Source organism: Lycorma delicatula, chromosome 2 (genome assembly GCF_047948215.1).
Source record: "Lycorma delicatula isolate Av1 chromosome 2, ASM4794821v1, whole genome shotgun sequence".
Classification (NCBI taxonomy): domain Eukaryota; kingdom Metazoa; phylum Arthropoda; class Insecta; order Hemiptera; family Fulgoridae; genus Lycorma; species Lycorma delicatula.
The window spans coordinates 80,291,007-80,308,968 of NC_134456.1; the positions used below are offsets into that span (position 1 = coordinate 80,291,007).

Here is a 17,962-nt window from a genome sequence, read left to right on the forward strand (position 1 = left end):
GAGATTAGAATATATTTAAATGCATGATTTCATACCAATAATTGAAAAAATTGGTAGAATAACATAAATCATATATGTTAATAAACAATAAGAATAACAGAATAACCTAAATTGCAGAACTCTATGAGGAATATCATTAACAAATTGGACAAAAATAGATAAAAAACAAACAGTTTTTCAATTATAATTGCTTTATTATTAAAAAAATCTTTAATTTCTGTTATTGTTAAATTAGTATAAATTATTTAAACAGCAATACTTATACAATGACTGCTTTAAATGACAAAATACAAATAAGAATCAAGTACAATAATATACTCCTTTAAATGTATGTATTTAAATTATGTTATATAAAATATTTCATTCCAACTTAAATAATTTACATAAAAAAATAACAAAGAAGTAATCGTACTGTTTAAAAAAAAATTCACAGATTTATTTTCATGGATTATTTTTTTAAAAAGATTTTAGATATTGATGAAAATCTAAAAATAACAAATAACTAATCTAAAAATTAAGGGAACATAATATTTAAGAGAAAATATTTATTTTATATTATGTTTGTAATCTACTTTTATTACAATCCTTTTAATTAAAAAGAAGTAAAATTATAATGATATAATTATTTTACTTTAATAAAAGCATGTTATATAACAACTTTAGATAGAATATAGTAATCAGTAAAATTATATATATTTACAGATTTTGTTTGTTTGGTGTTCCACATATAAATCAAACTTATGTAAAGAGATGCAAAAAATAATTTATAAATATTGAAAAAAAAAATAAAAGAATATGTTCTGCGGGTAACAATTTAAAAAAAAATATTGCACATACATTATTAAACACAAATCTAATAAATAAATTAAAACAGTATACTTTGATATAAAATAATATGGCTTTTTTTGTTTTTTGTTTTTCTGTTGTGTAAGTGAAAGAAAGAATTAACATTAATTCTTTACTAACTTTTTGAATTATATCTTTCAAAAGAAATGTGTTGATATTAACATGTCAACAATGCAATGCCCATTATTATGCTTAAATATTAATTTATAATTAAAATATATTTATTGATAAATAAATAAATATAATTAAAAAAAATAAGGAATGGAAAAAAATTGTATTTCAAATCTGTAGCAAAATGATAAAATGCGACCAAAGAAATTACGCAGTCAATTGTAATATTACGACTAAAGGTAGCAACTGCTGCTTGAGAGATTTGATGCAATAAAATGCAGTGGAAAAGGCAGCCGATAACATTTTATTCTCACTGACTGGCCTTACCATCACCATCTCCTTCCTTGCGGACTTTATGCCCACGGAAAGATGCTTGAATCTTTGTAGCTGCTTTATGAAGATCAGGATCAGTCAAATCTATGTCCAGTTCTTCTTCTTCTTGCTGTAATAAATACAAATTAACATAATTAAAAACGATGCAATTCAATAACGATATACAGAATGAGTGAAAACAATGTTCTTTACATTTATGGGTGAGTATATCCAATCTGGCCAATGTAGAACTAACAAGTACTACAGATAAAAGAACCAAACTTTGTAAATCACCTTACAAAACTAGACACATACAAAATGGTATTTTGCAGATGTTATTTACACATGAAGCCCAAGAAATTTGAGTATTACCTTCAATAATATGAAATTTACAAGTGTACAATTTGTTTAAAAACTAATTCAAACTATAAGGCATTAACACATTGCTACCTGGGATATCAGTAATGAAGAACTGAACAACTTTTGTAATAGCTATCTAGATGTTCTGAAAGGAATTGGAAATTGTAATCTTTAAATTCTGTTTTTGTAAAAAGTTTAACTATCCTTTCTTGTGATTCTACAAGCTACTTTGGATCTTGATTTATTTCACTTTACATCTCAATTTATTTGTATTCTAAACCAACTTATATGCAATGCCACTTTATTTTATAAAAATAGTTAATGAATGAAAGAAAAGTAGTTATTTTTGTTTATTCTTTATTAGAAAAGATGAAAACTGTTAAATTAGGGAAAACATTACTGTCTGTAAAAGTATTAGCATTTAAAATACATATAATACAAGTAGTACTAAAATCAGAAATAAGTTTTAAAGCAGTAGATACAATTAAAGATTATATATAATTATGTATAATTTATAATAAATTATACATGCATTTTATATATATATTTATTTTTTTGTTTAGTACATTTTGAAAAGGTAACTTGAGGGCATCATTAAACAAAAAAACAGCTTGACTTTGTTTTATTAAATTTTTACTTAAAAAGTTATATGACAAAGAAATACTAACTGCTAATTACTACTGCTTTTTTATCATTTTCAAATGAGAAAAATTATTCTGAATTTAAATCATACAGGAAAGAAAAAAGAAAGTTTCATTCCATCAACTATATAAGAGAAAATTTATTCATGCATACTGGCACACAAGGATGCATATCATATTTAATGGCTGGTGCACACATAAGATTTCAATAAATACTAAATTTAATTTTATATTGTGCAATTTATTGTGTAATCTTAAAATAAACAAATTTATTATTATTATTTATAGAAAATAATAATAGTCATTATTATTCTATAATAATGAATAGTTGAAGTATTGGGTTTTTCTGATGTTTAGTAGTGTGCCATTGAAAGCTTGTTTGAAAACACATTACATGATCAATATTTTACTAAATAACACCACAATGATAAAGCAGGGAGGGATTCACTATTAATCATAGAGGTGCTGTAAATTCCTTTCCCTGTAATTAGTTACTTCAATAAAAACTAAAGAACTCTGGATAGTAAACAAATGTTCATTGTCCACATCCCAACCCTGTAGGGGGAAGACACCCACCTTGTGATGTTACCAGTCGCCATATCACCCGCTCTGTTCCAACCCCTGAGGAAGCTTTACCAGAGTTCGTCTTTAGACCCTCTAACTGATTACATCTCACAGTCATCAGCCAGGCCTCGGTTGGGATGCCATCGATGTAAATGCCTTGGCAGACATTTGCATCAGTAAATACATATCAAATTCCCCCTTCATGTAGGCCTCAAACGGGCATTTTCACCTCCAACCTAACATGATTCCCTCAAACTAACTAACCAAAACTGCGAAGCGTGAACTCCGCGCCTAGTACAGATTTGACAACACCGATCGTGATTGTCAATGCCTCATAAAATGAGTGAGTTTAAAGTTAAATCAGTGCTATATTCATACCAATCAAAATTGTGTTTTACGCAACATAAAAATTCAGACATACACCCAAATAACTCGACCAGTTTAAGTCACTTAACAAGGGAAACGCAACTTCATTTCGGTCCACGCAGGAGCCGGTGACAAACCCCACAACCCCACCCTGTTCCATCAAGGTGTTTCATGTGGCATTATCAAGTCACGATCAGGACCGCCACCGGCGGAGGGAAGTCATGTCCCTGGTCGCACAGGCTACCATACCCCGGCAGTGTAGCTACCCCCACCAGCGGGAGCCCCAAATTGAATCACAAACAATACCAATATAAATGTGGAACGATGCCAATGCACCTATTTCCAGCCAATCCAATACCTAAGCCGGAACCCTAGCCACCTGGGATACTACCATAATCGAGTACCTTGATCAAATTCCCTCTGCAGACTTACACATCGCAAGGGCACGAAGCCATTCCTCCGGGATTCATTTTAAAATTCATTTTAATTTTAGAAACAAACAGGAACCTTCTTGCAACATTTATTTTAAGTGTAAAAATTATCTTCAGAGGACTGATGAAATTTACATTCAATGTGTAAATATAAAAAAGGTTTTTATTATTTAATATCTGGGTGTTTATGTTGATGAGAACTGTACTTGGAAAGATCATGTCAATTTGGTTAGATTACATGTATACAAAGTTTTGCATAAAATGTATTTTTTAAAGTTTGTTTGCCAAGTTTCTGTTTTGAAATTTGTATATTATGCATTAGTAAAGAGTAAATTGCAATATGGGATAAGTGTGTCGGCTGGTACCTATTGTTCAGCAATAAAACCAATTGTTATAGCTCAGAAAAGATAATTAGGCTGATCTGTAGAGTGAGAAGATATAAACATACTTTTCCCTGTTAAAAAACCTGAGTATACATCCACTTAAGCATCTTTACATTTTCCACATTATGTGCATTTTCTTCATTAGGGGAGGGCAGACAATTGCAAATTCCCTTGTTTATTCGACCAGGATGCGATCATGGAAAACCATGGTTGTGCCACAAGCAAATTTTGAGGATTATAAAAGATTTTTTACTTACCGCATTGAAAAATTTCAATAAACTATCCCTATACATCGCAAGTTTGACTAATTTGAAGGAATTCTGAAGGAGATTAAAGTTTGGTTATTTCTATTTGATAATAATATGTAAGATTTCTTGTAGCAGGCTTGAGTTGAATTTAGGAATGTGGGAAGTGGATAGTGTGGTGGTCAGGAAGTGAGTTTTGTAATAAATTGTGGAGTAATACCCCCAAGCCAGACTTATTAAGAAATGAGAGAAGAAAGGTTATCTGCTGTCACCTTCATCACCAAGTCAAACATATAGTCAGTCGCACATCAGAAAGCCTAGCCCACTAAGTATGACATCTTTATTCTTTTTATCTGAGGAACTGGTTGTATATAAAATACCTTACTCTGAGAGAAAGTAGCTCTGATTGCCTCTTATACCTTGAATACATGTATCTCATTCTCATCCATAAGAAAGACTGAGATAGGTAGTGTAAAATAACAAATTATTGTATCTCTTTCTATATTAAAATATTATGTTATACACATCACTTCAATTCAGCTGGGGTAAGAGATTATAATAAAAAAAAATCTAAATCTAATGGTTATAAAGTCAAGAATATGTTCACTATTAAATGAATGTTAACCATTACTCAGAAAATATTAAAAAATATTCAATATTGTTAATGCTGAATGTTTCATTAAAAAAAAGAAATTCAGGTCATTCTATGGTTCTAAAAATTAAGATAAATTTTGTGAAAAATCATGTTTTTTTTGTGTTTCAGCTCCAACAACTAATCGATTCAGTTACAATAAAATGTTCAGTTCACAATATTGTAATGAAATGGTGGCATTATCTACAAAAATACCTTGTTTGAAACTATTCTAAAGAAAGTCAAACCTATATGGTTTATAAATCACAAACTTTCCTCTGTGGGTAAGTACAAAATACCAGTCAACTGCTAAATATACTTCTATGGGAATGATGTTCAAAAAGCAGATCTTGCTTCACAGGTATGAAATGTATGTTTATGAACATGTCTCATTCTATAATGATACAACAGAGGTTTATTTGATGAACTCTATATCAGCAGCATGTACCTGATAAATGATGTGAAAGAATATTTGAAGACCAATTTATTTTCACAGTGAAATGGAAAATATAATTTCCAAGAAAAAATGAAAATATACTAGGTCGGATAAAAACTAAACTATACTTAAAAAGTAAAGTTATGGATTATTTTATGTTTGTGATTATTCTGTGTATTTTTTCGATGTATTTTTCAATTTAGAATTGTTGTAAACATGTTTTCAATAATTTTATGAACATTTTCAAATATCTATTGAACCAAATTATTTAACCTTTTGTTTATATATTAGATTGTAAACAATAACAAAGTAAAACTGGAACTTGTAAAAAATTACTTTTTAAGGTTATTATTTTTTTTTCATAGAATAATACCATAAATTTATACTTTTCCATGAAAAAAATTAAAATTTTCTTGTAAGAAACTGTTTTATTGTTCTGTGGTTCAGAATGTTTACACACCCAATTGTTACACATGTGAGATGAGAATATAATAATTGTAATGAAGTGCTTGTTCTATATTTATAAAAATGTTCGTTTTGTAAAACAACTTCGAATTTTTTGAAATTTTTATATTTATTTCTATTAAAAAATATTATGTACCATATATCATTATAAATGTCTTAAAATAAAATGTGTTTGTTTAAAAGTAATTCAAAGGTTAATAAATGGTAAAAATTTTAATTTGATGGATGCATGATTCAGAAATATAATATTTTTTCAAACATTCTTTGCTGATTAACATCCACCTAAGGAAAACATAAATTGATTTTACAGTTTGTATAGACTTCATAAGTAAAATACAGTGATGAACAGTGATAAAATAAACTGTAACTTTCTTTTTATGAAAAAAAAGAACATACATATAACAGGCTAATAAATAACCAATTACAGCAGTTATAAATTACAGTAGTCGCTGATATAAAATTAAACATATCTATAGAATTAAATAAATATGTGTAACAGATATAATTATGTAGAACTTGAATGAGAGAATGTGGAGGCTTACCTTCTAAATAACTTTTCTCATTTGATACTGCATTAATGAAAGATTATACCTACATAGCTAATGGATTGTACCCCATTAACTTGTGGGTTATAATATGACTATAAAATTTAAATGCCAGACCAGTTTTGGCCTGAGCACTATTTAACACAAGGTACATAACTTACCCATATTCTAATCCAAGAAACAGAATAATTAATAAAATTTCCTAATTTCCATAACAATATTATTCTATTAATATTTGAAGTATTAAAAATTTATTTACAATAAATTTTCTTACACATTAACCTATTAATATATCAAATTAAATTCTTTCCCAGATCCTTACCATAATTACTATATTATATTAATACCAATTTTTTAGAAATCCCTTTTATAAAAATTTAAAATTTTTTAGTAGCATTATCATACATGTACAAAACATTACTATTATTCACTGACTGTACAGCATCAGTAGTAATGCTTTTTTTTTTGTCTTCAGTCATTTGACTTGTTTGATGTAGCTCTCCAAAATTCCCTATCTAGTGCTAGTCGTTTCATTTCAGTATACCCTCTACATCCTACATCCCCAACAATTTGTTTTACATACTCCAAACGTGGCCTGCCTACACAATTTTCTTCATCTATGCCGTTCATTCATAGCATCTTTATCTTTTCATCTTGTACTGTTACTCCGAATCTAAATTGTTCTTTAACATCATTAACTGCTAGTTCCATGTAAAGATTAAAAAGTAACGGAGATAGGGAACGTCCTTGTCGGACTCCCTTTCTTATTACGGCTTCTTTCTTATGTTCTTCAATTGTTACTGTTGCTGTTTGGTTGCTGTACATGTTAGCAATTGTTCTTCTATCTCTGTATTTGAACCCTAATTTTTTTAAAATTCTGAATATTTTATTCCAGTCTACGTTATCGAATGCCTTTTCTAGGTATATAAACGCCAAGTATGTTGGTTTGTTTTTCTTTAATCTTCCTTCTACTATTAATCTGAGGCCTAAAATTGCTTCCCTTGTCCCTATACTTTTCCTGAAACCAAATTGGTCTTCTCCTAACACTTCTTCCACTCTCCTCTCAATTCTTCTGTATAGAATTCTAGTTAAGATTTTTGATGCATGACTAGTTAAACTAATTGTTCTTTATTCTTCACATTTATATGCCCCTGCTTTCTTTGGTATCATGACTATAACACTTTTTTTGAAGTCTGACGCAAATTCCCCTTTTTCATAAATATTACATACCGGTTTGTATAATCTATCAATCGCTTCCTCACCTGCACTGCGCAGTAATTCTACAGGTATTCCATCTATTCCAGGAGCCTTTCTGCCATTTAAATCTTTTAATGCTTTCTTAAATTCAGATCTCAGTAGTAATGCACAGACTCTATATTTCCACGTTTTCATGTATGATCACTTATCATTTAATGGAAAAGAATTAAAATTTGTACAAAATCCATCAAAAAACAGAAAAAGGTAAGTATAACAAACATAAAAATCAATTAACTTTATCAACTTACAAATGGGATGACAAGGAAGTAACAAAAATAGAAGTGGTAGATATTTAATGAAAATGTATAAAAAATAACATATCAATTTATGTGTTGTATTAACAAATGAAATCCGCTAAATATCCTAAACATACATTAACCAACACTTAGACCATTCTGTGCCAGCAAGTGATGATGTGCATTGAGTTCTCAGAATGAGATGATTAGATCTGAGGCTATATACCAAGCATATATGATATTCAGAGTACTATATTATCTGTGTTTACCACAGGATACTGATTTGTGAATGCTAGTGAGATGCAATGGGGCTAATTTGTTGATCATTTTCTTCTTATGTGCCAATATCAATCTTCTTCATCAATCTTTGTCCAGATGTTCTTGTCTTTTTAGTTTCATTTGTCCCAAATTATGTGAAGTTCATACTTTTCCAAGTGATGTGTTGATGTCTCATAGATAATGTATTATGTAGGGCCTTTAGGGCTTATTTCACACACTATTATTAAAGTTAATTGTTTGAAAAGTAAAAAATTATTGAATTCCATACTGATCTGCCATTTAGTTTCTTTCTATATACAGTTCCACTGTCCTGATTAGGTATGTTTTATAATTTATGTCCTAATATAACATATATAAAAGAAGCAGATAAAGTTACTTTACATTCAACATGAATAATTTCTTTACTTGAGCTGATTACTCAATGAAGATCTAAATTTAAGTCATTATTAGGCATTTTGATTATGTAATTACTTATTAATACTCAAACAAAATCTCAAGGAGATAATTAAGGGGATTAAGTTGAAACAGCAACTCTGCTAAAATCACATTATTTTTTTTTATGATTGCTTTGTAAAAGTATGGATTTATTCTATATGAGAACTGTTGATGTTAACCATTTCTCAACTATTTCCTGCAAACACCAGTTAGGTTCAATACATTACTCCTTGTAGTAAACAGAGCTCCAGAAGAAGTAAATGTACAGAGTAGCACTTTATGAAGCTTTAATTAGAAACTTTGAAGTCTATTTTCCATAGCAGGTACTCTGGGAAGGAGCCACTAGAATTTAGAAAGTAAGGGTAGAGAAAGGGACTTCAATTCTAAGGACTATGAGATCAGCGTAATTAACCTTAGGAAGAAACAAACTGACGTAATAAAATCGTAATAAAAGAAGGAATCATACAGTGGTGTGAGTGTTATCAGTAAATTTGAGGATTATTAAACCACTCTGAAGTAAATATTTCAGTTTTAAAAGGCTATAATACAAAACTATTATTTTATTCAAGAAATGTTTTATTATCAACAGGTGAATTTACCTTTGGATCAAGCTTCTCCATCTCTTTGCTGAGTTCATCTTCTGTTTTCTCTTCTGGTTTGCTCATATCCTGCTGTTTACGTGACTGGTGTCCTCGAAATGAAGCTTGGATCTTTGTTGCAGCAGCACAGAGCTCTGTGAAAAAAAATTCCTATTTTCCATGATATGAAAAAAACTGGTCATAATTAATTTATTTTCTCATTATTTAAAGCTAACACAATAATAATCATACTTACCATTATACATATATATATATATATATATATATATATATATATATATATGCAAATAGAAGAAAGTTCCAAGAAAACTAACTTCCGAGACTATTATAAAATTTTTGGTCAGGCTCTTCAAAGATATGAACCACCCACCCTTATGCTGAGAGGAAAAAAAGGAAATATGGCCCACACCAATAAAGAAAATGCTGAAATTTTGGCAGAAACCTTCAATAGACTCCTCAACTGTGACGACCCCCCAGAGCTTTTTGAGATTGACACTGAAACTCCAGTTAAAACTTCACCAGTAAATATCAACCCGCCAACAACTCAAGAAGTTCTCGCAGCCTTAAATGAAATAAAAAACTACAAAGCAAGCGGAGAAGACCAGCTTTTCGCAGAACTCTGGAAACACTCATCAGTTTATTCAGTCAAAACTTCCCTACATCTATGCCTCGTGAAAATATGGAACGAAGAAAAACTTCCAGAACACTGGACCACAGCCCTCATTCATCCATTACATAAAAAAGGGGATAAAACTAATCCGGAAAACTACAGAGGCATATCTCTCCTGGATTGCACATACAAAACCCTGTCGAGAATCATATACAACTGATGTAAAGACCAACTTGAACTGGAACTTGGGGAATACCAAGGGGGATTTAGGCCATGGAGAGGTTGCCATGGAGAGATTTAGGCCATGGAGAGGTAAAACAACTAATAATCACCTTCGTCGACTTTAAAAGGGCCTATGATTGTATACACCGACCATCCATGCTGAATATTCTGAGAAACTTGGGCTTTCACCCTAAACTCGTAAACATGATAAAATTAACTTTAACCAATACCCAGTCCAGAATGAAATTCAGAGCTGAACTCTCTCAACCCTTCTACATAAAAACTGGATTGAGGCAAGGAGACGGCCACTCACCACTCCTTTTTAACTGCGCCCTCGAATTTGTCATGAGAAAATGGTATGAAATAAATCCCAAAAATATAAAAATGGGTACTAAGAAAAACTCCATCACACTAAATTGCCTAGGATTTGCAGATGACCTCGCTCTTTTAGCAAATAATATTCAAGAAGCCAAAACACAAATCATGAGCCTTCAAAACCTAGCACAAAAGATAGGGCTTCATATCTCTTTTGAAAAAACTGAACTAATGGCCATAGATCCTCTGGTAATAGAGCACATTACGGTAAACAATCAGAAAATTAAAATAGTAAAACAATTTAAATATCTAGGGGAAATAATAACTTATAATTTAAATGAAAAAGTGACATGGCAAAGCAGGACAAATAAAATGATTAAATCCCAAAAATTAACTTGGTCAACATATAACAAAAAATGCCTTTCTGTTAAAACAAAACTTAAACATTATAAAACTGTAGTACAGCCAGAAGTCACCTACGGAAGCGAGACCTTTTCAAAATCACTCAGAAAAACCGAATTGAAAAAATTCAGAAAATAGAGAAGAGAATTGTCAGAACGTGTATCAATAAAAAACACCAAAAAGAAGGCCAATGGTGGATTGTGCCAAATGAGGTGGTGTATCGAGAAATAGAGCCTGTTACTGATACTATGCGGAAAAAAAGAATCTCTTTCTTTGGTCATCTCATAAGGACACCGGAAACAAGACTGTCAAGAAATATCATTGAAAATCTCTGGTTCCAAAAGCTAGAAGTAGGATGGATCAAAGAAATTAGAGAAGATATGAAAGAATTGGGAATTTCCCTGACTGACCTACAGAATAAAACTGGAAAAATTACAAAGCTAAAAGATAAAAGCATTAGATTTAAACAAAAGACAGACAAACGACAAAATACAACGAAGAGGGTGTTTACGGATGAAGAAAAGAAAGCAAGATCTGAACGGATGAAGAAATACTGGGCAGCTCGGAAGAGTAAAATAACATGCTTTTCTCAGAAAAGATCCAACTAAAATTGACTTAAGTGGTCCCATGTTGGCCGTAAAAGCATAATAATAATAATAATATATATATATATTTTTTTTTTTTTTTTGTCTTCAGTCATTTGACTGGTTTGATGCAGCTCTCCAAGATTCCCTATCTAGTGCTAGTCGTTTCATTTCAGTATACCCTCTACATCCTACATCCCCAACAATTTGTTTTACATACTCCAAACGTGGCCTGCCTACACAATTTTTCCCTTCTACCTGTCCTTCCAATATTAAAGCGACTATTCCAGGATGCCTTAGTATGTGGCCTATAAGTCTGTCTCTTCTTTTAACTATATTCTTCCAAATGCTTCTTTCTTCATCTATTTGCCGCAATACCTCTTCATTTGTCACTTTATCCACCCATCTGATTTTTAACATTCTCCTATAGCACCACATTTCAAAAGCTTCTAATCTTTTCTTCTCAGATACTCCGATTGTCCAAGTTTCACTTCCATATAAAGCGACACTCCAAACATACACTTTCAAAAATCTTTTCCTGACATTTAAATTCATTTTTGATGTAAACAAATTATATTTCTTACTGAAGGCTCGTTTAGCTTGTGCTATTCGGCATTTTATATCGCTCCTGCTTCGTCCATCTTTAGTAATTTTACTTCCCAAATAACAAAATTCTTCTACCTCCATAATCTTTTCTCCTCCTATTTTCACATTCAGGGGTCCATCTTTGTTATTTCTACTACATTTCATTACTTTTGTTTTGTTCTTGTTTATTTTCATGCGATAGTTCTTGCGTAGGACTTCATCTATGCCGTTCATTGTTTCTTCTAAATCCTTTTTACTCTCGGCTAGAATTACTATATCATCAGCAAATCGTAGCATCTTTATCTTTTCACCTTGTACTGTTACTCCGAATCTAAATTGTTCTTTAATATCATTAACTGCTAGTTCCATGTAAAGATTAAAAAGTAACGGAGATAGGGAACATCCTTGTCGGACTCCCTTTCTTATTAGGGCTTCTTTCTTATGTTCTTCAATTGTTATTGTTGCTGTTTGGTTCCTGTACATGTTAGCAATTGTTCTTCTATCTCTGTATTTGAACCCTAATTTTTTTAAAATGCTGAACATTTTATTCCAATCTACGTTATCGAAAGCCTTTTCTAGGTCTATAAACGCCAAGTATGTTGGTTTGTTTTTCTTTAATCTTCCTTCTACTATTAATCTGAGGCCTAAAATTGCTTCCCTTGTCCCTATACTTTTCCTGAAACCAAATTGGTCTTCTCCTAACACTTCTTCCACTCTCCTCTCAATTCTTCTGTATAAAATTCTAGTTAAGATTTTTGATGCATGACTAGTTAAACTAATTGTTCTGTATTCTTCACATTTATCTGCCCCTGCTTTCTTTGGTATCATAACTATAACACTTTTTTTGAAGTCTGACGGAAATTCCCCTTTTTCATAAATATTACACACCAGTTTGTATAATCTATCAATCGCTTCCTCACCTGCACTGCGCAGTAATTCTACAGGTATTCCGTCTATTCCAGGAGCCTTTCTGCCATTTAAATCTTTTAATGCTCTCTTAAATTCAGATCTCAGTATTGTTTCTCCCATTTCATCCTCCTCAACTTCCTCTTCTTCCTCTATAACACCATTTTCTAATTCATTTCCTCCGTATAACTCTTCAATATATTCCACCCATCTATCGACTTTACCTTTCGTATTATATATTGGTGTACCATCTTTGTTTAACACATTATTAGATTTTAATTTATGTACCCCAAAATTTTCCTTAACTTTCCTGTATGCTCCGTCAATTTTACCAATGTTCATTTCTCTTTCCACTTCTGAACACTTTTCTTTAATCCACTCTTCTTTCGCCAGTTTGCATTTCCTATTTATAGCATTTCTTAATTGCCGATAGTTCCTTTTACTTTCTTCATCATTAGCATTCTTATATTTTCTACGTTCATCCATCAGCTGCAATATATCGTCTGAAACCCAAGGTTTTCTACCAGTTCTCTTTATTCCGCCTAAGTTTGCTTCAGCTGATTTAAGAATTTCCTTTTTAACATTCTCCCATTCTTCTTCTACATTTTCTGCCATATCTTTTTTACTCAGACCTCTTGCGATGTCCTCCTCAAAAATCTTCTTTACCTCCTCTTCCTCAAGCTTCTCTAAATTCCACCGATTCATCTGACAACTTTTCTTCAGGTTTTTAAACCCCAATCTACATTTCATTATCACCAAATTATGGTCGCTATCAATGTCTGCTCCAGGGTAAGTTTTGCAGTCAACGAGTTGATTTCTAAATCTTTGCTTAACCATGATATAATCTATCTGATACCTTCCAGTATCGCCTGGCTTTTTCCAAGTGTATATTCTTCTATTATGATTTTTAAATTGGGTGTTGGCAATTACTAAATTATACTTCGTGCAAAATTCTATAAGTCGGTCCCCTCTTTCATTCCTTTTGCCCAGCCCATATTCACCCACTATATTTCCTTCCTTGCCTTTTCCAATGCTTGCATTCCAATCTCCAACTATTATTAAATTTTCATCTCCCTTTACGTGTTTAATTGCTTCATCAATCTCTTCGTATACACACTCTACCTCATCATCATCATGGGCGCTTGTAGGCATATAAACGTTAACAATCGTTGTCGGTTTAGGTTTTGATTTTATCCTTATTACAATGATTCTATCGCTATGCGTTTTGAAATACTCCACTCTCCTCCCTATCTTCTTGTTCATCACGAAACCTACTCCTGCCTGCCCATTATTTGACGCTGAGTTAATTACTCTAAAATCACCTGACCAAAAGTCGCCTTCCTCTTCCCACCGAACCTCACTAATTCCTACTATATCCACATTCACCCTATCCATTTCCCTTTTTAAATTTTCTAGCCTACCAACCTTTTTTAAGCTTCTAACATTCCACGCTCCGACTCGTAGAACGTTATTTTTTAATTTTCTGGTGACCCCTTCCTTAGTAGTCCCCACCCGGAGATCTGAACGGGGGACTATTTTACCTCCGGAATATTTTACTAAGGAAGGCGCCTCCATTGTTGCTATGTGAAAATGCAGAGAGCCACATTTTCTTGGAAAAAAAGCAGCTGTAGTTTTCCATTGCTTTCAGCTGCGCAGTACTCAGAGGACTGAGTGATGTTGATACGGCCGTTTAAGTCATTGTGACTCACGCCCCTAACAACTACTGAAAGAGCTGCTGCCCTCTTTCAGGAATCATTCCTTAGTCTGGCTCTCAACAGATACCTCTCCGATATGGTTGCACCTTCGGTCCAGCTACTCTGTATCCCTGAGCACTCAAGCCCCCTCACCAACGGCAAGGTCTCATGATTCATAGAGGAGGTATATATATATATATGGTTAAAATAAAACTAATAAATGGGTATATGTAAAACGTAATATTTAACTATAGAGGCTTTAATTTGTAAAGCATATTTATGTTTTTAAATAAATAGGCTCATTAGAAACCCTAAAATTCTAGAAAAAAATAGTAAAACTGTAATAACAGACTTTAATTTAAAAGCTTTTTGAAAAGTTTTCTATAATTCTTTTTTCTTCCCTGTAACTGGTAAATATCAGAAAGATCTAACATTGTCTGCACATAAACAAAGAATGTCTCACTAAACTTTAAGTAAAACAATAATTTAACTTTTTGAAAATGCTGAAAAAGAAAAGAAAAAATATAAAAAAACCATTTTGTAGTAAAGAGATATAATGGCAGAAGATATACAATACTAAGGGGTAGTAAAGGGCTCCCATTAAAACAGAAAAATACAAAACTTGGTGTAAAAATCCATTACACAAAAAAAGAAATTAACAAAAGATAGTAACAAAATGAATTAAAAAAAAGAAGATTTCTATAAATAAGCTACAGTTATTATATATACATGACAAAGTAAATTACATGGCTGTATTAAGGGCTGCTTTTAAAATTTAAGAACAAAACGCTGCAAAATATTCCAAAGTTTTGGTATCAATCTAATGACTTAAAAAATTAAACAGTTTATCAGTTTTGGTCAAATTATCCTAGAGAGTAATACAACTCTGAATGTTATTTTGAATATCCATTATAATGATGCATATTTCACAAATGCGAATATTAATCATTACATGTAAATTTATCTACAGAGCATATTGGAGCATTACCCACACAACTGATAGAACTTTTATAAAGACAAAAATAATTTTAAATTCCTTAATGGAGAAATTAAATTCAGCAAATACCTAAAGTATATCTAAAAAAAAAAAAACGATTGGTAGATGATTAATCTATTTCAAAATCTATGTCTTTAAAAAAAATGACAGTAGCAATTTATTAATTTTTTGTTAATGCTAATTTCATGTCTACTTTTTTTAATTACCATTAGATTTACTTAAAACCAAACTGCAGATTTTTTTATGTTAAAAACTTTATAACTGTATTTTTCTTTTGTAAGAAAAAAATGTTTAATCATGCTACAGTTATTGTCAGCAACAAACTCTACATATATAATTAAATACAATAAATATTTTTTGAATCATTGAAAGTAAAAAAAAAAATAAATAGCTAGTTGAACCAATTAGACCTGTACATCAGCTAATACTAAAAAAATGTCAAAATTCAATGTTCTAGAGTAATAAGAAAACTGATAAAAAACAAAGCCAAAATACTAATCCATTTACTTATAGGATTTGCCATAACATGGAGAAAAGCCAATATATTAGGTATTTCAATCACTTTTTTCACTAGAAACATTTTGCTTTCTTGATATTTACTGTTTTCGAAGTGAGGGAGTAACAATTTCACCCTCAAAAGGTATTACTGGGTTATCAGAAATTTACAAATAAAAATTGATCATCCTCCAATTTCTATTTGTAAGAAAACCAAATGGAAATTGGTAAGATAATTTTAGGGAACATCTATCACAAAATCAGAATGTCATGTTTGGTAATTTGATAATAATCAGGTATGGAGACTTGCATTTTCTTTGATGTTGATTACTTAAGACACCGTGAATAACATGGCCAATGAACCATAATTTGACTTCATTTTATGGAAGAAATGTACATCAAACCTATCCAACAAATATTTTTTTGTAACTCTGTGACAAATTCCAGCAGAAATTCTTATACTAAAAGTTACAAAGTATCAAATACAACAGAAGCATCTGAAAAAAATATTTCTACTATAAAGGAAATCAGTGAGAATGTTCTGTGGTTATATTGTTTTATATTCCAAATGATTAAAAAGCTACATTATACCTGATACAGGTCCCTCAAAAACTCTACAGGCTGAGCCACTTCCATTGGACCAAACAACTAAACTCTTTGAGTTTGTCAAGCAAGTTCATTTTTCGCAAAAACTTGCATAAAATATCTTAGGAGCAAAGAATCAAGGATAGAGAAAAGGAAATGGGTAATGATTATATATTCAAGGGGAGATCTACCCTCAGAAAGACCACTAAATGAGACGAACAACACTACCTAAAGGAGTTCGTGAGACCCACTAAATCAATCTTCTCTCCAATTCCTTTTATAGATTGGGATATTTTTATTCACAATGAAAGCAGCAAATTATTGATTAAAAATTTTGCTTAGATCAGCTCAAATATAAGCTGTAACAAACTGGTTCTCATCCAGATACTAAAGAATAAATGTTGCCTGCCTGCACAATTTTTTCCTTCTATCTGTCCCTCCAATATCAATGCTACTATTTCAGGATGCCTTAATATGTGGCCTATAAGTCTGTCTCTTCTTTTAATTTATTTTTCCCAATGCTTCGTTCTTCATCGGTTTGCCGCAACACCTCTTCATTTGTCACTTTATCCACCCATCTGATTTTTAACATTCTCCTGTAGTACAACATTTCAAAAGCTTCTAATCTTTTCTTCTCAGGTACTCCGATCATCCAAGTTTCACTTCCATAAAAAGCTATGCTCCAAACATATATTTTCAAAAATGTTTTCCTGATGTTTAAATTAATTTTTGATGTAAACGAATTGTATTTCTGACTGATGGCTCATTTTGCCTGTGCTTTATTTTATATTGTTTCTGCTTTGTCCATCTTTAGTAATTCTACTTCCTGAATAACAAAATTCTTCTACCTCCATAATTTTTTCTCTTCCTATTTTTACATTCAGTGGGCCATCTTTGTTATTTATACTACATTTCATTACTTTTGCTTTGTTCTTGTTTATTTTTATGTGGTAGTTCTTGCACAGGACTTCATCCATGCCGTTCATTATTTCTTCTAAATCCTTTTTACTCTCAGCTAGAATTACTATATCATCAGCAAATCGTAGCATCTTTATTTTCAATCTTAAAAATATTAAATTCTTAAAATTCTCCTTAATTTTAATTAAGGAATAAATTCTCCTTAAATTCTCTATCTCCTTAAAATTTGTATACTGATACGCTTTGAATCGTATACTGTTCATGTTGTCTTTATTTTTTCTAAGATAGGGTTTATTTACCCAATCTATAAAAGAAGTACTACTAAATCATGTGGGCAAGTTGAATTGGTGTTTTAAATGGCTTTAAAGTTTTTTTAAGGTAACTTTACGATTTTTATTGGGGTGGCGTATCACAACAATAGGTATTTTAATTAATCTTATCCTTATTTTAAATCCTGGCTAGAAATACTTATTTTGTAATGTTTTGTGTGATTATTTAAAAAAAAGA

At 31.1% G+C, this 17,962-nt stretch overlaps 1 protein-coding gene across 4 annotated transcripts in view; it reads right to left on the reverse strand.

Annotated features, from left to right (window-relative positions):
* Positions 1-828: 828 nt before the first annotated feature.
* The window catches only part of LOC142320205 (uncharacterized), an 804,138-nt gene continuing 787,004 nt past the window's right edge, over positions 829-17,962 (reverse strand). For 3 of the 4 annotated variants that reach the window (XM_075357894.1, XM_075357892.1, XM_075357893.1), the window contains 2 exons: positions 9,143-9,276; positions 829-1,399 (listed from right to left, as the gene is read on the reverse strand). In XM_075357894.1, the coding sequence (XP_075214009.1) occupies positions 1,268-1,399; positions 9,143-9,276 (266 nt within the window). In that variant the 3' untranslated portion in view covers positions 829-1,267. The remainder of the gene's footprint in view (positions 1,400-9,142; positions 9,277-17,962) is intronic. The other variant, XM_075357891.1, reaches the window with a different exon arrangement.